The sequence below is a fragment of the Kogia breviceps genome, chromosome 8 (genome assembly GCF_026419965.1).
Source record: "Kogia breviceps isolate mKogBre1 chromosome 8, mKogBre1 haplotype 1, whole genome shotgun sequence".
Taxonomy (NCBI): domain Eukaryota; kingdom Metazoa; phylum Chordata; class Mammalia; order Artiodactyla; family Physeteridae; genus Kogia; species Kogia breviceps.
This window is the reverse complement of record NC_081317.1, coordinates 53,623,188-53,646,289: the sequence shown is the minus strand read 5'-3', so window position 1 is coordinate 53,646,289 and position 23,102 is coordinate 53,623,188. Positions and strand designations below refer to the sequence as shown.

Here is a 23,102-nt window from a genome sequence, read left to right as displayed (position 1 = left end):
TCCCTGAAGAAAATTCTAAATGTATAATAGCTGTGACCTAAATTGCTGAACCATCCTCTAAGGAAGCCCTGGTTTTCCTCAGAGTTTTTTTGTTTTTTGTTTTTCTCCTAAGGAGGATGCAAATCCAGACTCAGAGCTGGAACTCCAAGGGAGTTTAGAAGTGTTTAGAAGTGTTCAATCTCCCTTCCCAAATGAAAGTGGAACAAGTGGTTTAAAGAAGAATCAAATTATTAGTCAGTCCGAGGTACTGACATCTCTGGTTTTGACTGTGTCTACGGTAATATACTTTTACCTTACGGAAAAGGGCCTTAAGAACACAGCCTCTCTTGATCCAGCGCTTTCTGTTCATTAATTGAGATGCTGGGTGCCAGCACTGCATGTCCCCAGAATAAAACAAAGATATTAACCACCTTTTGTGAGCCAAAGAAAAGTGTCAGGCCAGATTTTTTGACAGGATGCGTTTAATAGGAAAAGACCTGGGATGGGGTCCTGAGCTCACCAGAAATCCTGTCTCAGGTGCTGGGGTCTGTGCGGCTGACAATACGCAGACTCTGTGGAATGCAGCCTACAAGATGAGCAGTGCTCAAGGTGGAGAATAACATTAGTCCTCAATAGTTCTATGTTTTACAATAGGAATTAATTAAGCAGTAAACCGTGACAGGACATGCATCATGGTATCATAATCACAAGCCTCAGCTGCATTACAAGGCAAAAGGCCAAAGACTGAGAGCTTTCAACTGGCCTGGGAATGCAATTAGGGTGAAACACTGTGGGCCCTGGAGTGCCTTTATGCCAGGTTAAAAATTCATAGATATCACTCTCTCCCTCTAGAACACTAAAATAATCCACTTTGATGGAATTCTCCAGTAAGCCACCTTCCCTCACAAGTCTTTCAAAGTCAAAATAAAGGAGAGTGTGAAATTAGGAATGCCAATGACACCCCAAGGTAAGACCCTGCCCCAAAGCCTAGTATCCTCAACTCACTGGTTGGCTTTCCTGGTGAAGGGGTCCCAACCCTGACCAAACATCTGTCTCACTCTCCTGCGAGACGCACTATTTGGGCCCAACTTGTGCTTTCATAGCTTTATTAGACAACTGCTCCACAGTGGTTCAGAGCTGGTGCTCAGGAAAGGATGGGAAAGTCAGCTAATAGATTTACCATCACCATTCGGGCAATTAGCCCCAAATAATTGCTAAATGGCAGGCTGAACAATTTTCAGTTACACAGAAGAAAGCTGAAGAAAAATGCTATCAAAATACTGGAATATGTCTTAGGGTAAGCCACTCAAATCCCGCTCCCCGACCCATTACGCACTTAGATAGAAATGCAAGAAATGCAACTTATCCCCAATTAAGAATTATAGGTCTATAGTCTTTTGTTCAAATCTGAAACTCTAGAAGGGTTACAAAGCTTATCAGACCAATCAGGGAACTTGGAAAGTTTGAGAGCGTGTACTTATAGATTTAAGCAAAAATGTACACAAAATATAAATGTGACCATCAGCCATTAAACATTAAAAAAAAAAAGTAACCCATACACAGCTGGGGTAGATTAAGTACTAACTTCAAGTCATTCGAAAGTAGTAAAAAAAAAAAAAAAAAAAAAAATTCAAGCAGCAAAAAAATCTACAAACCCACCTTGGAATTTAGAACTCAACCTTCTCTTTGGGTGTTAAAGAAAAATTATTTTATCAGTAGCCACTGTTAATGCAATGGACGCCTGTGCTGTAACTGTATGAAAACTAAAAACCATCCTTCTTATCTTTTCAAAACATCAAATTGTACTAATAGAAGTTTCCCACTCTACAAGTTTTCTACAGTTGAGTTCATAATAATAGAATGTATGTTATACAAGATAAGACAAATGAGGAAAATATTTATTTTCCTTAGAATAGCATTGGCAAAGGTTACTAAATTGAATCACAAATGTTTACAGCACTTGACTGCAATTCTTATCACTGTTTTCCCATGAAACCAGAAGCCTGGCCCCAAAGGTTTCTGCATTCCTACCTTCCCCTCCCTTGGCCCACATGACAGCATCAGACGGCTGAGGGATCAGTATATTCCAGCATCATCACCTCCTCATGTGCCCAGTTTTCATCGTACCATAGAAGCCACAAAGCAGACTTCTGGGCAGCCTGGGAAATGAACCACCCCCCTCACCTACTTTGCAGGTGGCACCAGGCCAGTTCTGAGAGTGTGGGGCTTTCAGAAGGCCACTTGGCGTGGCCTCCAGGTGCTATCACACTAGCCCAGGACAAACTAGGCCTTGATGTTTCTGGAAAGGGCTGTGTTAAAAAGCATTTCTCACCTGCTGAAGAATGTGTCTCTCCCTCAGCGTCATCAACCTTCTGTGAAGCTCTACCAGTTCATCTAGGTATGCCTGAAAGAGAACAGCATCCCCCCAAAGAACAAGCACTTTAAGGAAGCAGTTCAAATCTAAAAGGATAAACAAGAACATACAAGCAGTGGTTAGAGGTTCCACATTCTACCCTCTACCCCAGGCTGTGTGGATGCACTGCCCAAGGCCTTTGCAGACCAAATCTCTCTTGGCCAACTATTAACTTTTCAAGCCAGCTTTTTATTGATAAAAAGGGCAATTCTTGCACTTATTTGCCCTCAACAAGGTTCAAGTGAGCAGGTTCATCCTCTCCCAACAACGCCTCTACAGAGAGGAGGGGAACTCAATGAAATATTGTGAGTTTAAGTGTATTATCACAGTCTATACTGTTTTTTGTTTTTGTTTTTTTTAAACTATTCTTCCATCTTAGAAGCATTTTAACGAAGATAAAAAAGCCCAAGTTTGAATATGGAAGTACTGATGCACATTACCAATTATGTCAGGGCAAACCGAAAAGAAAAAGGCCCTCTTGGTCCCTCCTGGTCATACCTAACATTACGCATTTCTATCTAAGCGCGTAATGGGTCGGGGAGCGGGATTTGACCCTCCTGGTCATATCTAACATTGCTAGTGAACAGCAAGTAACAGGACAGAAGAATGTCTTATGAAAAATAGAGGTCACTATCCAAATTAGCATCTGCTTTGTCAAGAGCTCCCCTGAAAAAGCAGAGGTGCACCTCTGCATGCTCAGACTCATGGTCTTTGTTAGCATAAATGCCTGGATGTTGCAAGTGCCATTTGCAATGAAGGCGAAAGAAAGGTCTGTGAAGCATTAGCCAGGCCCGCCCCTGCAAAGCACGTGAGGACCCTGCCCACAACGAGACACAAACCCCCAACAGCCCGTGAAGTCAGATTTTGGATGCGTGACTGCACACTTGAGGAAAACACACTGCACTGGGATCAGATGTCCTGCTCACTTAAGTCTGAGATTCCTTAACCCTCCACCTGCACCACAATTCTCTCACCTCCCAATTCAATGTGCCTGAAATCCCTTGGCAATCATGGATAGCATAAGGCCAAGCTTAACACTGGAGATATAAACAAGACTTGGAAAATAAACTACAAAGCATTGGGAAGAAGTGCTTGTCATTTGGAGGTTTCAGACATTTCTGATGAAGAAAACGAAAGGAGAACCAGCAAGGATGATCAAGGGAAACACAAAGAAACAGAAGAGGGTCAGTGCTGGAGCACTCACAGTAATGGACTGGACACCTACCTTGTCACATTCACCGTTCTTTATTTGCTTATCTGATTTGCTTTGCTTTATTGGACTTTTCACTTCAAGAATCTAGGGATCAAAGAGAACACAGTTAAATTTGATTTCTAGCACTTCTTAGCTAACCAGCCACCTAAACGAAGGGACTTAAGAATGAAATGTCACGGTGCTTTGTGACCACCTATAGGGATGGGATAGGGAGGGTGGGAACGAGACGTAAGAGGGAGGCGATGTGGGGATATATGTATATGTATAGCTGATTCACTTTGTTATAAAGCAGAAACTAACACACCATTGTAAAGCAATTATACTCCAATAAAGATGTTTAAAAAAAAAGAATGAAATGTCATATAATAACATCACTTTCCAAAGAGCATTTCTCCTCCATGCATTTTCTTTCTTCTCCTCTAATCTTACTTTCTCTGGGAAAATAAATTACGTATATCTGAAATGCTGAGTCAGGGCAATAGAACTCAAAAAAAAAGAAGCTGAAGATAAGGAAATTGATCTAAGCTTCCAAGGCTGCTTCTCTCTTGTGACAACACTCTCACACATATGTACAGCAGCTGAGCTGTAGTGGATTACAGTCCCCTCTGGCAAGAATTTTTTTACTCATTCTGTTGTTTCAGCATGACTACCAGTGCTCGGTACACTAAGGATGATAAGACAAACACTCAAATACCCTTTTTAGTACTTGACTTTCAGATTCTAAAAAGTACTCGCTCGTATCCACTAAACTGAGGCAGCTTTGGAAATGAAGGTAGCCATCAGTTACACTGGTTGCTCCCAACTTGGGATCCTCCCACTCGAGAAGAGCTAGGACTATCTTCTGTTATTTCAAGAAATGATGTGTTTACCCATGATAAATATCAAGTGCCTTTCCTTTTATCTGACCCAATTGTAGCTTAGGTTATGAAGAGCAGTTCTGCATACTGTTCAGACTGTTGGGAGCTACGTTTCTAATTAGTAAAAAGGAGAACAAATTATTACTTAATAAATACAATTGATTTATTAGAATTTTCAAAATTGAGAATTATGAGGGAAATATTTTTAAATGGCCCTTGCTTAAAATGGTTGAGAACCACTGAAATTACTGATGAGTGTTTACAAATGTATATAGACATAAAAAGCAAAGTAATTTGTCTTTTTCATTATATCCTCATTACCAAGTGAGTTATTATAACCTGAAGCTAATACTAAGGAAGAAAATGCAAAAAAAAGGAGATATTTAAGAAGTCTCATATTCCTATTGCTCTTCTTTTCACACACACACACACACACACACACACACACACACACACACCACTCTCCAGTTCTGTTTAAAGGTCTACCATCTTCCAAAACACAAAGATTTTTAAAATGAGTTCACATTTATTTTGTAATTTAATTTGTAGAAAGAGCATTGATTGGGCTCGGAAACCCAAGTTCAGTTACCAGTCCCATCATTCATCATTTCTGAACCTCAAAAAATGAGATAAAATGAGAGATATGAACAAGATAACATCCAGGTTCCCATTCAGCTGTAAAATTTTCTACTACTAATAAACATTTTACCTATTGAGGATGACATTCTAGAAAAGACCAAATACTTCTCTAAGGGTACATATTCCTTTGAATTTAGAAAAATGTTTAAGTAAGAAGTGAGCTCCTAACAGAATCTTGCCTGAGAATAGCCTTTATTTCTTCATTTTTCACATTAAGATAACCAAAAGACCAATGGGACCAGGCTAACTTCAAATACAATACTTCTGGCAACACAAGGAAATTACTTAATCGCAGAGGCAAAGCAATAGTTTTTAACATGCTTCACTGTAAAGGAAACCGAACACCCCACTACATTCAGAATTTCCTTCTCTATTGTTGAAAATGAGACCTCAAGGGAACGCTGGCGCTGAGACCTAGGAGTAAGTAGGTCAGTAGATGGCACTCCTCACCAACTCAGATTTGGGGCTGGGCCCAAGCAGAGCAGATCTGCTGCGATTTCAGGCAAGAGGAAAAAACAGTGCCTGCCTGCCTTGTGCCTTAGAAAATGGAATTTTGTTCCCATCATATCCCACCCCAGAATGCCCCCCTCCATTCCAGGCCCCAAGTCATTGCCCTCTGGGGGCCAAGTGACTGAGAACTCTCTATTTGCCACATAGAGCTGTTAACTAGGTTGAGAGAGTTCCACCACCTTCTCTTAAAAGCAGAAAATAGACAGAACATTCAGGGCGCTGAAGTCCCACCCTACACATTCCGCGAGTGCTACAGCACAGAAGGCCCAAATACATTGAAATCCTAGTTTCTTTCTTCTGAAGCTGCAGTGGCAGGAACAAAAGCCCCGGGTGTCAGTGATCCGCCTCGAGTTACTGAGTGGCTGCCCAGAGAGGGCTCAGTTAATCTTCCTGCTTTGATCTCTCCCTGCTCCAAAATAAACAGCTTTGTCAAAACCTCATTCTGAGAGCTGAGCCATGCTGAAGACAATTGTTTTATTTATGATCATTTCTTATCTTTAAGGAAACGACTCCAGAATAGAAAAGTACGGCACCTTGTCTTCCACGGGCTGATTTCAAACCAGTTTAACTGGATAGACTCTTTTATTTCATTCAACATGCCTTGCAGGCTGATAGGTGATTTATCATATTCTGAATATTAACTCAGGTCCCATGGATCGCTTCCTTCCTTTAAGGCCCCCTCACCTCCCTCCCTTCTACACTTTCAGCCAAAAAGGATCTGGAATTTTGATTTTGTTTGAAATTCACATAACAAGGTTTGAAGTAAAAAAAAAAAAAAAAAAATCTTTGGTTAAAATGGCACAGCACTATTATTCCCTGTTAAGCTGTATGGAAAGAAAAAGCCACCCAGACTGCTGAGATGCACCATTTATGCACGTGGTAGTCTCTGAAAATAGAACTGTGATGAGTTGCACTTCTCTCCTTAATCTGAGGATATGGCTTGAGAATCAAAATTTCAAGATTATTATTTTCTGTATTCCTTTGTGAGGACTGACAACTCAATTATTAAGCAGATGGATTCTCTACTGATGGGTCTTTCATGTTAATGATCACTAGTAGCTCCTAACAATACTCAGGTTAATTACTTGCTTTGTTAACATGTGGCTCTCTCTCTGCTCACTTTTTTCCAAGAGTTAGAAAATGTTTGACTCAATTAGCACTTTCTCTCTTCCCTAGTCCCTAGAAGATTGAGAAAAGGTAAGGAAAGCACAGCTTGGTCTGATAATTTACAGAAACTTGAGAGACCATTATCAACCTACAGACAGAGAACAGCCAAGGGATATGGAAGAAGAAAACTTAAGAGTCTTCCCATGTCACAGTTTGGCCTTCCCAGTATGTTTTCATCTATTTTATGTGAAATTTCAGATCATCATCATCATCACTATCACACACACACACACACACGACTAAAATACACACTCCAGTTCTAAGACATAGGTCCAAGGAGGAAAGCACCCTGTGGTACATTTATTTCCTACCCTAAACTAGTTAAAAGTGAAAGCATATGGACCTCCTTATTATGCTTATAGGTGTATGGAGAAAATGACATATAACTGAGTATTCCTGACAGATTGATGATTCACATGTGTGAAGCTACATTTGTCAAATAAACATATGCCGAGGAACTAGTGGTATGCTATTTAATTGGATAAAGTAATTTTTACCCTTTCTAGATAGATGATACCATTTGTTTTTATTTTCATTCTGCTAGACAGGTTAATAAAAAAAAGTCTGACAAAGACTCTAAACCTTTCCCTGAAACCAGGGCTAGGTCAAGACTGCCCGTCAGGAAGGGATTAGGGGCAGTTCTGTCTGCAGGGCAAGATGGGGGCTTGTTGAAGCTGCATTTATTTAGCAAGCATAGTCTTGACCCTGACTGGAAAATATGCTGAAGGAGACTACTTTGGGGTACAAAAGCACACCCTAAATGCCCTTCACTCCTGGCAATGCCACTGCCCAGGAAGTACCCTAATGTTAATATACCACCCACTGGAAGCAGAAATTAGGCCTATATAGGTTTAAACTGGATATAAAAATATATTCGAGGTCTGAATGCTATTCTTTTGCCAGCTCATACTGAAGCACACACTTATAAATATAAGAAACCCAAGTAACCTAGTTAGCCAGCCCCAGGCTCTTCTCAAGTGAGTGGCAGTGATGGTTACGCCCACTGTCCTCACTTTCCCCTGAAACGCCTGATTTGGAGCCACACTGGAGGTGGAAGGGCTGGGCCATGGGCATGGCTGGCACTGGAGGTGGGGAAGCACATGGACTTCGGGGAGTTAGGATAAGGAAGAAGAATGCACACTTCCTTGAATGGCCAGTCTGTAATGGATGATGAGGTTGGGCCTGCAGTCACAAAGAAATTGCAGTTGAACTGTAACGGGTGAGGTAAAGAACACTGATATTATTTCTACTTAATGATGGAGGCTTTAAGTTGTAGATAAACTTTATAAATGAGGAATTTTAAATTTTGAAAGATTTTTGCTTATGCTTTACACAAAATTTAAAATGAAAAAAGCTTCAGCTATAAAATCACAGCTTCCCCATATAACAAAGATCACACATTCAAGGGCAAGTCTATTTAAAATCACAGGTAGGACACCTGTGAAACAGAATAATTTTACAAAACCACATTTCATTTATTTTCAAGTTAACATTAATACAGTAACTTGAATTAAGCAATTATTGTAGAGGTCATGTGGAATCTGTCTAAACGAAGAAATAAGAATAACATGGTAATAGAGTATCAACTCAATGCATAATGACGGTTTTACAATACTTGAAAATAGTTTATTTTAGCAAGTATTTAAAATAATCATTTGTTTAACAAAAGCTCTTCATCACAGCTTTCGAAGTTCTGCCTAGACCTTATCCAAATAACTATATTCTGAGTTGATCATCAAATTCACAAGCTTTCCTTTACCTTGATTTCTAACAGCAATGATAATGACCATTGTTTACTGTGTATTTTATAAACTATTCCTTACAATCCCAAGTGATAATCCTTTTTCCAGGATGAGCACACAGAGGCAGAGCACCTATAATAATAACCATCTATCATCAACTGTTTGCCAAGAAGGTATGAACAATGCCTCATGCCCTTTACAGGTATTTTTTTGTCATCCTCCCAGTAACCAGCAAGGTAGATATTAATATCCCCATTTACAAATGAGGAAACTGAGGATAAGTTAAAAGTTATTTTCCCACCAATAAATTACTGTAAATTAGTAAAACAAAGAACCAGGCTTTATATTAGCTCCAAAAGTCATATTCTTTCTTATTCACTTAACGGCCTATTTACAACTGAGGGGGAAAATATACAGAAATCAGGAGTAAATGGGCAACACTTACTGTCACCATCCCATCCTGCATCTAATTAATTAACCCATCCAATGGAACATACTTTTCATGACAACAGAAGTTCTTTTACCCTAACTATGTGTTTATTCCTAAGGTTGTAGATTCCCACTTATTTGCTACCAAGAGGGACTTTGTTTAAAACTCAAGGGGTGAGGGCTTCCCTGGTGGCGCAGTGGTTGAGAGTCCACCTGCCAATGCAGGGGACATAGGTTCGTGTCCCGGTCCGGGAGGATCCCACATGCCGCGGAGCGGCTGGGCGCGTGAGCCATGGCCGCTGAGCCTGCGCGTCCAGAGCCTGTGCTCTGCGACGGGAGAGGTCACAACAGTGAGAGGCCCGTGTACCGCATAAAAAAAAAAAAGAAAGAAAAAAAGAAAGAAAGAAAAAATAAAAAACTCAAGGGGTGAAAAGTTTTGCATGCTCAGTAAAACTGATCAACCTCTAGTTCTGCAGAATCTTGAGAAGTGTAAACCCAGCAACTTACCTGGTTGTTGTTGGTTTTTAATAAGGGTGGTGGCGGTTCGTGATGTAGGGGTGAGGAAGCAGAACTGCTTTCACTATCGCTGCCATCACTTAAGCTAACTCTGAAAAGAAACAGAGAAGTCATATGCGTCATTATAGACAGTTCCTGAAATATCCAAATAATTAAGTGCAGAGAGTAAGGAATCCAAACACTAGTCACTGTGAACTTGTCTTAACTCATATAACCGCTACCACATATTGGCATTTTACTTTGTATCTGGAATAGGGTTAAGTGTTTTACCCACTACTTCTCATTTACTAATCCCCATTTCACAGATGAGGAAACTGAGACGTAGAAAGACAAGGTCACTCATCTAGCATCACAGAGGTAAGAGTGGAGGTTCTAGGATTCAAACCCAAGCAATGGGACCTGAAGCTGGTGCCCAGCCGGTATATCTCACTGGCTTCATTTATTCATTCATCTCCCTGTTCCAGCTCCATCCACCTACTATCATAAGCATGTCACCCAAGCTTGCAGGTTAGCAAAATTAGACAGTTCACAGGTTACTACCTTCTCCTTTCCCCCAGCCTATTTGCTACAGGTGAAATTTTTAGAACTATGGCTAAAATACAGGTTGCAGGAGTGGAAATAACTGCTAAGAAGAATGCGGACCAGAGCCCTGCAGGACTGACAGCTCAGGGTGACATCTGAGGATGGGATGTATGAAGCCCAATACGATAGACCCATCACCAATCATTTCCATAGTGTAATGATGCAAAGCTGACCCTAGTTCTGATACAACAATTCATTGGAAATACACCACAGCAACATGAAGAGACAGCGTGTTTGGGATAACTGCTTTAGAAAAATACAATATCTTTCAACAATGAAAGACAATAAAAATATCACCTCCTCCCCAATTTTTTCCTTTTCAGAACAAAATGGAATTTTCTTTTAGCCAGAATAGGAGATATTTCTTTATTCTACTCTGTTGAATGTATGCCCTCTTTTAGAAATGTCCTTCAGTGTTTGCTCCCTCTCCTTGGTTATACAGTAACCTAATATAATATTCTTCTCAGAAACAGAAGATGCTTTAGAAATCAGGATAGTTCTTCTTTTGCTCTAAATAGGCAATCACATTCCAGCTCTATAATATATTCAGAGAGACAAGATACAAGACAGGAAATGAAAAGGATACACTGGGACATCCTTTTAGCAAAAACTGATGGAACTTGTTTTCCTTAACTAAATTGCATTAATGAAGTGTTCAGTTGAAGCACTGCTTTAAAATGCTTCTTGACTGAAGTGGAAGGCTGAGTATTTAAACTGATTAAACAGTTGAGACTTCACAAGTGCAATGAAGATCAAATGTTATGCTGGTGGGGACTGTGCTAACAGCACATGTCAGGAGGGGAGAAAAGCCTTTCCAACAACTGTGCATCACATCGGCCAACTCACAAACGTGTATCATCTGACCCGTATTGATTCAGGGGATGGGGCAGGCCACAGCTCATCACAGAATATCGAGATCTTCTATGTAACAATAACTTGGGAAAGTGTCTAAATAAATGTCTAAGCGTCATGCATTTTTCGTCAGCTACATGTAAGAGCAGCCAGTGGTCAGGATGTTGGCTGTTATAAAGATGCTCCTCACCTACAAGTTTCAGTCCATTTTTAGGGTTTTTTTGCCCTATCAGTTTCCTTCTTGTCAGATTAAAGACTTCTAAAGGGAAACATTATAAGGCCAAGGCCACAAGGTTCCTTATTTTCTCCTATTTGAAAGGAATACAGATTGGTGAGTTTGGGAGACAAGGCGGAGAAAGAGATATTGAGTACAGCCATAAGGAAGAATCACTGAGAGATTTGATAGGGCATATAGTCTAAGGAGCCTCTTCTCAAAGGACACGAAGGAATTACCAATTAGCAAACATATGGTCTGTCCAGTATGGGTTAAATCGCATTCTTTATAGGAATTTTAGGGTAACAGATAATGGGAAAAGATTTAACGCAATATATTATAAATGTAATTTTTAAGTTCAAATAGATTCATACTTTTTCTACTCATAACGCATTAAAGTAAGCATGCCTATTTGTTTTCCTCATGATAAAGAAATAAAATCCTCAAGGCAATTTCAAGTTGACTATTAATTATAAGTGACATGAATTACCATCTTATAATGTAGAATTATGCCTCACCACATTAAAGCTACTTAAGGAACCTAACTGTCAGCACACTTAAAAGGAATTTATTTTCTGGAAAACACACAGGTGATCCTAGTTTTAATTAGGTCACACACATAATTCATTGAAGCCAATTATGCATTTCTAACTACAAACAGCAAACACGTTTCCTCAGATTCTGAGCTACCTACAGCAACAATGGATCTACACAAATTCCTCAAATGAAAGCAGAGTTAATTTCAGCAGCCAGTCCTGCCACCTTGGCATTTACTTGGAAGAGCAAAGACTTCTAATAGGACTTCTTCCCTATAAAATTTATGGAGGAAAAGCCTCTCCTTTCTGAGAAAAAAGAATAAATAGCTCCCTGGAGAAGTTTCATAAGCACGCCAAGGTGCTGCAACTTAAAAAGTGAATGTGACCATTTACCGCTATTGTTTTTGGTGTTTCACACTTTTGCATGTGACCATTACTGCCATTGTTTTTGGCGTTTCACACTTTTGCTGTGGTTATACTATTAGGAGGAGTGAAAAGGTATTACAGGGAACCTCATTCCTTCCAAGACACTCACCTGCGACTTCGGCTGCCTCCTCTATTTACAGGTCTCTCCATTTCGGAGTCATTGTCATTATCCTCTGCCTCATCTGATTCCTCCTCATTGTCATCGGAATGCAGATCTTTCATTATAGACCTTAAAGGACCTGAGTAATGACAACGAACCACAGGCAATCAAACACACTTAGCCACATCAGACACAGAGGAATGATCACCAGTGTTAAAAATTACCACTATCATATATATTTATACAATTTACATGACAAATTTGGTAGTTTCTGGAATGCAACCTCTGCCAAAACACTATTGCTTTCATAACAGACGCCCGAAAATGTTCGTTAGCAAATCTCTATTTCCTAGGGATTTTTTTTCTATGCAGTTTTCTTCCCTAAGAAAAATCACACCTAAAAAGAAAGATCTGTTAGTAAATTGAATGTTTTGTTAGGTTAATCCGTGTATTGAAAAGTTGAGACTAATAAATCACCATGGTTGTAACTTGTTCTTAGCAATGCAGCCTTTGTGTGGTAGGTTTTGATCTATTAAGGTTTAGCTGTTCCTTTTATTTCAAGGTCAATTTCAGGTCAAGCAAGCATTTCAGTCAAGTTCAGATTATAAAGTATTTCAATTCCATGGTGTAATGTCCTATCTCTGATTTTATATTGATCTTGGACACAAGGTCTTGTTGCAACAATTCTGTGTAGCCAATTTTGTTTTACTTTTTAAGAAATTCCTGGCAAAATAATGGCTTGTATTTACATAAATAAGACCATGTAATAAATCAGGTGCCCAGAATATTCAAAAGAGTATCCAGTATTAGATGGGAGAGAAAAATCAATTCAGATTATTCTAGAATTGAAAAAAAAAAAAAACAGAAAAAAATGCATAGCGTGGCTTATTTTCACCGTACTACTCTAAATGTGATGAAAACAAAATAGGTATTTCTAATCTTAACAGAAGAGATTGTAAAGGCAATGAAGAAAGTGAGAGAGGCACTTTCACTCTGGATTAGCCAATTCCTAAAGTGTAATCTGTGATAGGACTGTCTGAGCTATCATTAACTCACTTCTAAAATAAGTATTGACACTCTGTAATCTCACATTCTGCAAAACACAAATTTCTCTGCTTTTGTAATGGGCCTTTTATCTTTGGAAGTCGGTGGAACAAAAACTCTGAACACCCAAAATGAACAGTGTCTTATTTTTTCCTGGAAGCTTAGCCTTAGCCTGAACACACAAAACAATTTAATCCTTTTCAAAACATACAAGGCCATCAGGAATTCAACGTGGTCAATGAAAAAGTCAATGTGTGACATGATGCTCAGAAACAAATTATTTCTTGACACTATCTCACTTTTCATGTTAAAACAAACAAACTGAAAAAGGGAGCCCACATTTGAAGAGTTTCCACACATGAAAATGCGGAACATATTTTGAGTTAATGTTCCAGTTAAAACTTTTTAATTAAATTTCTTTATTTTGAGTTGAGTAGAAGAAAATATATTTTAAAGACAGCAAATTAACACTCACCAAAGAAAAAGGTCTACTAATCTGTAGAAAAATAATAAAATGAAAGATGTCCAGGAGGGAGACTAAAAACCTATTTCTCTCTGTCAAAGTCTCTCAAGTCCAGCTTTTGCTATTGTATTTCCTTTGGGAACTCCCTGGAATGGGCTGTGTTATAATCCCTTTGTAAAATGGGACTCTGATGGCAGCGACTGGAAGAAGGGGAATTTCTAAAGGTCAGCCTCATACAACAGAACAATACTCAAGTGCATTCCTAGGGGAAATAAATACAACTGCATAAAAGCCAAGTTATCATTCAAATAATAAAACAGAAAATAGGCCATAAATCAACTCATTAAGATGTTATATGAGAAAAATGTCTCCTAGTTGGCCCAGGAGATGTGGATACCTTGTTGCCTGGTCTGGGACGGTGTGAAGCTGGAGCTGGAGCTGGAGCTGGAGCTGGCAGGACTGGGTTGTTCAGACTTGAGAGAAGAAAACGTTATCATCAATAAATGTACAGGACACTACATGTCTAAAATTAAAACCACTATTGTTGCTCAAACATATTTTTACCCCACAGAAAGAGTCTGACACTGTGTAAGAAAAATGACTATAAATTGCCTTATGTCGAAAACACTAACACAGAGAGTCAGTGTCCTTTTCATTTTGCCCATCATATTTTTATTAGATGCAGAAACAAGTATAAAACTCAGGGATAAAGAGGGAAACACCTGGGTGTTATACGAGGCAAGAACCTGGCTTTGATTCCACTCCGATGTTTACTGCTATCCGGATCTCTTTCTGAAAGATACCTTGATTATCCTTTCTGCAATGTTTGATTGACTCAACTGGTTAAAACATAGTGGTAATGAGGCCAAGGTCATTAGTTCAATCACATTATGAGCCAGTTAATTTCACTTTGGTCCAAGGCCGTGACCCAAACCTAACCCCATTCAACCAGTTCACAAATGGGAGACCTGGCCAAGTCCCACAAATGAGTCAGGGGAAAATGTTCCCACTACTTAAAAAAGCAAAAATCAAAAAAACACCCTTTAATTCCACAGCACATTGATGCAGGGAAAGAGCATCATATACACACCCCACTCTCTTACTCTCAATGCATTCCCTTCATCCGTCAGTACCCAGAATAAATTTCCACATCCTCCTTGACCCATCAACTCAAGAGTTCTCATCCTTCCCCAAATCCACTGAAAATATGGATCATCTGTTTGCTTAGAAGATATGCAGCAGTATCATTCTACCTCCGAAGTGTACTGTCTTTTCTTTCTAGTAGCCTGCGAGCACTTGAAAAAGCAAGGATTGGGGCATTTGTCTTGTGTTGCTTGTACTCAGCAACATGCATCGCATACAGCAGGTGCTCTCTTATCTGTGACTGGCGGCACATTAGGCCCTCTGGTCCACCATCTGCCAGTTTTTATGAGACTTTATAGTAGGTAAAGATGGGAAGAGAAAACACATGGACAGAACTGTGCAAAGAAATTGATCATGCCATCCACACATTTGAATCTTACATGTTTAAGGCCCAATTTAGTTTAAAATAACTTAATGTCGATAAATTTGGTTGAAAGAGTGGACCATTTCTATTCCATTTCTAATGTGCTCATAAGTTTCAACTACATACTCATGTTTTGGGTTTTATAATTAGTTTATTAATTTATTTCTGGCTGCGTTGGGTCTTCGTTGCTGCGCCCGGGCTTTCTCTAGTTGCAGCCAGTGGGGGCTACTCTCTGTTGTAGTGCGCAGGCTTCTCATTGCAGTGGCTTCTCTTGTGGAGCGCGGGCTCTAGGTGCATGGGCTTCAGTAGCTGTGGCACGTGGGCTCAACAGTTGTGGCTTGCGGGCCCTACAGCACAGGCTCAGTAGGTGTGGGGCATGGGTTTAGTTGTTCCATGGCATGTGGGATCTTCCTGGACCAGGGCTCGAACCCGTGTCCCCTGAACTGGCAGGGGGATTCTTAACCACTGCGCCACCAGGGAAGTCCCCATACTCACGTTATCTGAGAAACATGTGAGGTCTTCTCATGGACAGGAAACGTCTTTCTACTTTGCTCAGTGGGTGACTACGTTTATCACGGTCACGTGGAGTACAAACAAACAGCACAATCAGAAGCCACTCCATGAGGATGAGAATCTCAGTTCAGCTCGTATTACAGTTTCTCACCCCTGATTTTTTCATCTCCCCTCTCAGCACTGAACCCGCTACTCCCCCCTCTCCCAGCGACACCAAGCTCCACAGACTCAGACACAAGGAAGCACTTTCAGGCATTCCTAATGCACACTTCACATCCCCAGGCTGGATGGGAAAACAGGTGTCAGTAATCTACCACTCACCCTGCAGGAAAAAAGCCAGACGGGATTTCTAACGAGCAGCAGGCGGCCCACCAACCCATCACCACTGCAAGATTTCCTTGAGATTTGCAGGACAATGTCCCACACGTTGCTGTTTGCAGCCCACAAAGGAGAGCTGGTGGACAAGGACAGAGGCCAGTGGGAGGTACTCTTCATTTCTGTCAAGTGGCTTTTCCACTGTCCAGTCACTATGGTGAGTCACACAACGGAGAGGGCACGCAGTCAGCAGCGACGTGCAATGCCCAGCTGCAAAACATTTCTCCCGCGGTCCACAGAGCACTCCCTTTCCTCTCGAAGTTGCTCTTTTCCGCCATGAAAAGTGTCTGCAAATGGTATTATTTTGATAGCTCTGGAAACCATTTGGGAGCCAAAAAAGAGGTTTCCTTATAGTGAGCAGAGAGAGCTCTAATCCCCATCCTGCCTGGCCAGTTCGCGTCGCACTGGACTTAAAGGAGCTGTTCTGCCAGAGCTATTTGCTGAGAGTGACATTAATTAGGATCAAGAGGACGGTGGCCATCTCTCCAACTACCCCATGCTAAATGTGACCCATCTGTCTCAAGCATCATGCCAATGCCCGAACCAAATCTGGAGGCAGACTTTTAGTTTCTTAACCATAAACAAGGTTAATAATGCCACAGTTGCTAACCATCAGGAAACTGGCAAACAGTAAAAAACACAATACAACAGGAGAAAAAGGCTTTCTATGCAATGTTTATCACTAACACCCTGACTCTTCCACCAAACATTCGAGCAGGCTTACAGTAGAAGACACATTCATTCAATGAGAATATTAAAATGGAAAGTTGAAAGCAACAGAAGTGGATGGAGGAGGATAAAATGTTGAATGATGGGCAGAAAATTCCAATGTCCAGGACGCTTTTTGCAATCAGGACAAGGACTTGTAGAATTTGAGAGGTGAGGAGACCTCTGAGATGATTGAAAGGAGTGATTCTCATATTTTCTTGAGCATTAGAGAATGAACTGGAAGACTTGTTAAAATGCAGACCCACCCAGGGTTTCTGATGCTCCAAGTCTGGGATAGTGATGAGAACCTGGATCTCTTACAAGTTCCTAGGTGATGCTGATGCTGCTGTTCTGAGGGTCAACCAGACTTTTGAGAACCACTGACCAAAGACTCAGAGATTCATAGCTGTGAATTTTCATCAGAATCAGCTGGGTGGATTCTACACATGAGGAGATTCTGATTCAATGTTTGGTGGGGTGGGGTGTGGATGCCAGGCATGTTTATATTTTAAAAGTTCAACAAATGATATTAATGAACACCACTGATATTAAGTTGATCACTTCTCTTTTTATACAGGCAAAAAACATGTTTTTGAAAGAATCTTAATTTTAAGAAAGCATAAGAGTTTGCATCACGAGAAAAAATAGAAACCTACTGCCCAATCCAGAGGTAGTATCCCTGAATACTCTTCCAAGTATTTGGCAAGAAAGCACCCTGACAGAACATGGTTACCAGTAAATAAAAACATTTATGAGGCATGTGCAATTGTGTTTTGGTGGATGGACCTTAAACTAACCTAAGCTGACCAGGACAAAATTCAACTAGATGTTAACTGCTCAAAAAGCCACTCTGCTACTAGATGAGGCTGGCACAGCCCTAGATTTTATCAAGTCCAACAAAACAGAGCTGCAGCTCACTTTAAGTTTCTATTTTTCAAAAAAAAAAAAAAAAAATCAGATTTACCCCCCAAAAATACAAGGATGACTATATAAACTAGGTAAGGTTGTGTGCTTTACAAAAAATATTCACCATAAACAGGGCTAGATTAAGATTTGTATAGGCCCTAAGGATTAAAGAGATTATGGTATCTTCCTTTTCCCTCCCTAGGTATGCCAAAAACTAAGTGCAGGGAATTCCAATGAGGTTCTGAATTTTCCCTTAATTTAAGACTTGTTTTTGAATATCAAAATTCTCCTTACTAAAAAAAATTTTTTGCTTCTTTTTGCTGATGCCCTAAGCACATGTTTAGCTGATTTACTGAGTAATCACACACTAGACATGAAGTTTCTTTAAATTGTGTGGTCCACAGTGACAAAACTGTAGGCTTAAGAATCTCAAATCTATTGCTCACATATATATGTTTTTGGAAAGAACACTTAAGCATTAGTTTCCTCATAGAGTGAGGGCACTGAACCTCACATAGAAGCGATAATGTTAAGTTAATATGATAAAGTAAAAACTCCTAGCCCACTGCTGTTACAATGGCAGCTAATCAATACTTAGTTGCTCCTATTATTTACAATAGATGACGAACTCCTTTATTGCCTAAAATAAGATATATCTTTACTACCAAAACAATGGGCCTACCAAGATATGCAATGCAATCTTCAACATTAAATGGCTATGCAAAATCATTTTGTAATGGATTTTCTACAGAGGATTATTTTTGTCCAAGACAAATAAAAAAACTGCATGTTTACAACTCCGTGCTTCAAACAAGAACACCTGTCAAGACAGGTCACATGACAAGACTTATAAAATCTGCCATTGTTCCTTAAACTGGGAGCAGACTTCCTCCTTAGGTAATCAGAAGGCAGAATTTCCATCTTTTCTAATGGGCAACTATATTTATGAACAAAACTTCAACTTGATCTTTAAAACAATAAAAATAAACAAAAGGGGGGAGAATTATATATACCTTTCTTCAGGAGAAAGGAAGAGAATACGGTGTAACCAGTTAAATTATTTTAGACACATTGCTACCTTTTTTTCACAAATTTCTATTTTGTTTAGAAAATGAAAACACATACCCTGCAATAAAGATCATCTTTTCTTTGCACAAATATTCAGAAAGACTGTGTCAAGGATGAGTACTAATCAAAGAAGAAAATACAAATGTCATACACTTTTAAACGACTAATTCATGATGGATATTAACTAAATTTATGTAGCAATCATTTCACAATACATTCATGTATCCAATCATTATGTTATATACCTTAAACTAATACAATGTTATATGTCAATTATATCTCAACAAAACTGAAGGAAAGAGACTACCTTGGACTTCCCTGGTGGCACAGTGGATGGGAGTCCCCCTGCCAATGCAGGGGACAGGGGTTCAATCCCTGGTCCGGGAGGATCCCACATGCTGCTCGAGCAACTAAGCCCACGAGCCACAACTGCTAAGCTGGTGTGCCACAACTGCCCGCACGCCTGAAGACCGCACTCCTGGAGCCCATGCTCTGCAGCGGGAGAGGCCACCACAATGGGAGGCCCGCGCGCCGCAGCGAGGAGTGGCCCCTGCTCGCCATAGCTGGGTAGGGCCCATGTGCAGCAGAGAAGACCCATCGCAGCCAGGAATGGATAAATAAATAAATGAATTTATAAGAAAAAAAAAAGAGAGACTACATCGTTTAGTTTCTCTACTATAAGAAAATCCAACTCAACTTTCAAATATACATTTGATTTTAAAGAAAAATGACCTATAACATCTGTTCTATAAAATTGTGTAAAATGTTCTTCATCCTATGAACACACTCTTACCAATTTCTGTTAATAGGTAATATATTGTGATAGCTATGTCAATTAAAGGTAAGGTCGAAGTTAAGCAAGGAAATAAGTATTGAAATTATAAAATAACGCTTAAATTTAACAAGGTCAACGCACGAGTGAATTGTCAAAAGGCTAGAAACAAGAGAACTTTTATTTTCATTTGGTTTTACATTAATATCTCAAAATAAACATGCTAAAAGAACAAAACCTTATTATATAGAAAGGTATATGAGAATAAGATTGGAAAAATCAGTCAATAACTCTAACCTCTTAATGTATCTTTGTGTAGCTCTATCATAGTCTTTACTTTGTATGTTCTGCCATGAGAAAGGCAAGTAAGTACTATGGACTACATGTGCCCCCGCCCCAATAAATCATATATTGAAGTCCTAACCCCCATGTGATGGTATTTAGAGATGCAGTCTTTGGGAGTAATCAGGTTTAGATGAGGTCATGACGGTGGGGCTCTCATGATGGGATTAGTGCCCTTATTTAGACAAGACACCAGAGAACTTGCTGCCTCCTTCACCCCTCCCATGTGAAGATACAGTGAGAAGGTGGCCAGCTGCAAGCCAAAAAAAAGAACCCTCACAGGGAAACCAAATCAGCCAGCACCTTGATTTTGGATTTCCCAGTGTCCATAAATAAATATATAAATAAATTCCTGTTACTTAAACTACCCAGTCTGTGATACCTTGTTATGGCAGCCAGAGCTGACTAAAATAGAACACATTTTTAAATCTCCATTTTACTGATGATGAAACTGAAGCAAAATAAAATTAAGTGGCCAGTGGGTAATATTTATTACGTGACTGGTGAGATGGTACAGAAAAACCCTAACGAACGTTTTGGCCAGCCCAATAGGTGGATTACAACCAAGTTTTGTGACTTCCAATCCAGTGCTCATTCTTCACCTATTGACCTTGAAAAAGTGCTATCAATTTAAAGCACTGTCCTGAACACACTAACACACTTTTATAACACTAGTGTCAGGGAACAAAGTTTTCTATGTCACTGTGAAACTGAATATTCTTCTGTCTAAGAGACATCTTGTGATCAGCATCCAAAGCAAACCAACGGTAAGACAAAACACTTCATCCCTGGGTCTGAATGTGTCTGTATCAACTGCTTCTAACATTCGTCCAATCAATACTACAATGTATTTTGGCTACTCGCCTCTCTAGTACAGTAAATTTTGTTTTTTTTAAAAAAAGCAAGTAAGTTTCTCCTCTGAATTTTCCTGATCCTCTGGACATTGGCAGTGATCAAGAGGACCAGCAAGCACATCAGGCAACACACTACCATCATTTATTTTATTTGCCTTCAAGGGTGATCTACTCTCTTTTCCCAACCCTTCTATACAATTCCCATAAACTCCAGGGGTAAAAAACAAAAAAACAGAAAAACAAAACAATTAATGCTTTAAGTAACCTGTCAACAACTCTTTCTTTGAAAACAAGGTTTAATTGGAGAAAGGACACTAGAATAGGAAGCTGGAACCATTATTGCTACTTACTCAGGCCTGTGACCACACCTAAGAAACCACATCTCTCTTTGGCAAATCCTCTCCATTTGTAAGTATTATGACAACTTGAGTGAACCTCATGTTACATTATAATTGTATTCAGTCTCTTGGGCCCTTGTATTATCAAAAGCTATTGTTATACCCATCATTTGCCTGTAAAAGAGCAAGATCCTAAGACTTACCCTCAAAGATCTTTATTTCTGTTATATTTTCAATTTACAGACAAAATTATCCTGGGTGCCAAGATAATTGGCTTTATATTGAGGTGCCTCTGTTTTTACAATTGCATTTGCTTTCTTCGTTATTATCATCATCTTCACCATTATTAAATGCTGTCATCATTTTGTACTCCCTGTCTGAGAACACAAAATCCCATTAGGAAACGAAATGGCCTTGGGGAACAAGGGTCTATAAATCTTTCCATAAGACCCTTTTCCACACTTAGGGATGGCTATAATTTTCTTTTAGCTTCCTCTCTTTTAAACAGAGGAGCCTCAAGTCTTTTATCTCTCATCACCAGTTGTACTTTGAAGGCTGCTACTGACTATTGTGGCCAGAACATGTGATCTTTCAAAAAAAATCCAGTTGCTGCAAGATGGTGCATGTGCCAGATGTGGTCTGAAAATCGCTCACTTGTTAAGAGCTTTAGGAATGAGAAATCATCTGGAAACAGACCATTTACAGTTGTACCACCTAATAAGCATGTTACTATTCCTTGAGCAAAGACTGTGCACACAGAAGTTGAGTTTCACAACTGGCCATTAAATATACCACTTGGTTGTAATGTTAGAGACTTATCTTTTAACTGGCCTCTTTTTCTCTTTTGTGTGTTTTGAGGGCAGAGGAAGAAAAAAGTTACAAGTGAGAGGGTTTAGAGCTGTAATGCCTCACAAAAGAGAAATAACAAGAAAAAGAGTTTCCTGATAGAACTGCCCCATAATTAACTGCTACTGAAGCTGACCAATGAACATCAAAACACCACTGCTCATCAGTTAACAATAAGATCCCTTAACTGTTGTCAGAACTACTATTCAGTTACTTGTGAAATAACCCACCTGTGTAGCTCACAAGACACTTGAAATAATGAAAAAGTATTAATGGATTCTCTCTATATATAAGGGCAGTGTTGACTTGAACAAAGTCCTAAAAGTATGTTATACATGGTTATAACTCTCAGTTTGGGATTATAACATTTTAAATATTAAAGTAAATTAAACAGAATAAATTCAGAGTATCATAAACATGGCAATTGAAATGAAGTAAAACACAGATAAATGTAAAGAGATCTTGACAAGATATTTCACTGCATTTCCTTATTAATTTTAGACCTTTTTAAAAATGGCTTACTTAAAAATGGTCATAGAGTATTTGACTGACACCAATAGAATCTTTATAGACTTACACAAATGTCAAGAAGTTTGATTAATTTTAATCTTTCGACTATCTTAGAGAATTTTCCCCATTAAATGTGAAGCTTAGATTTACTACCATAGCAGCAGCATCAAGAGTTCATTTTATTCGCTAAATCCTTATTTCCATGGTACTTCGACTTCCAAAATAACCAAAACCCACTGGGAAAAAAGTATTGATTTAAAACTAACCAATCATCATCAGGTTAAAAATGCAACACTTCTCATGATCAGTCTAGACAACAAAGATTGTTAAGAGTTGCAAGGACTGTTTCGATACAAGCCTTGTATCTTCCTAATTAGAATAACAGTGCATTTTTCAGGTAACATACTGGAGCCCTTTCTTCTGGATGAGAGGGCCTCAAAGTTCCTTTGGTGTGGATATGCACATATATGTTCACAAAGGTGTGTGTAAGGTAATCCATAGGGGTAAAAGAAAATAGAACCTTTACTCATTTATTTTCTGTCTTTTCCTTTTAAATTTTCAAATTTTTGTATATGCTTTGTTGTACATAACATGTTAATATGGCTATTACTATATGTATAATTTGGAAATATACATATATTGGGGATACATGTTTGCTAAAACAAGTGAGTTAAAAGTCTA

At 39.3% G+C, this 23,102-nt stretch overlaps 1 protein-coding gene across 2 annotated transcripts in view; it reads right to left on the bottom strand.

Moving 5' to 3' along the window:
• MLLT3 (MLLT3 super elongation complex subunit) overlaps nucleotides 1-23,102 on the bottom strand; it is a 254,888-nt gene that overhangs the window by 7,103 nt on the left and 224,683 nt on the right. For both annotated transcript variants that reach the window (XM_059071141.2, XM_059071142.2), the window contains exons 6-10: nucleotides 14,080-14,155; nucleotides 12,185-12,314; nucleotides 9,457-9,556; nucleotides 3,618-3,689; nucleotides 2,312-2,383 (exon numbers count right to left, since the gene is read on the bottom strand). In XM_059071141.2, coding sequence (XP_058927124.1) covers nucleotides 2,312-2,383; nucleotides 3,618-3,689; nucleotides 9,457-9,556; nucleotides 12,185-12,314; nucleotides 14,080-14,155 — 450 coding nt within the window. The remainder of the gene's footprint in view (nucleotides 1-2,311; nucleotides 2,384-3,617; nucleotides 3,690-9,456; nucleotides 9,557-12,184; nucleotides 12,315-14,079; nucleotides 14,156-23,102) is intronic.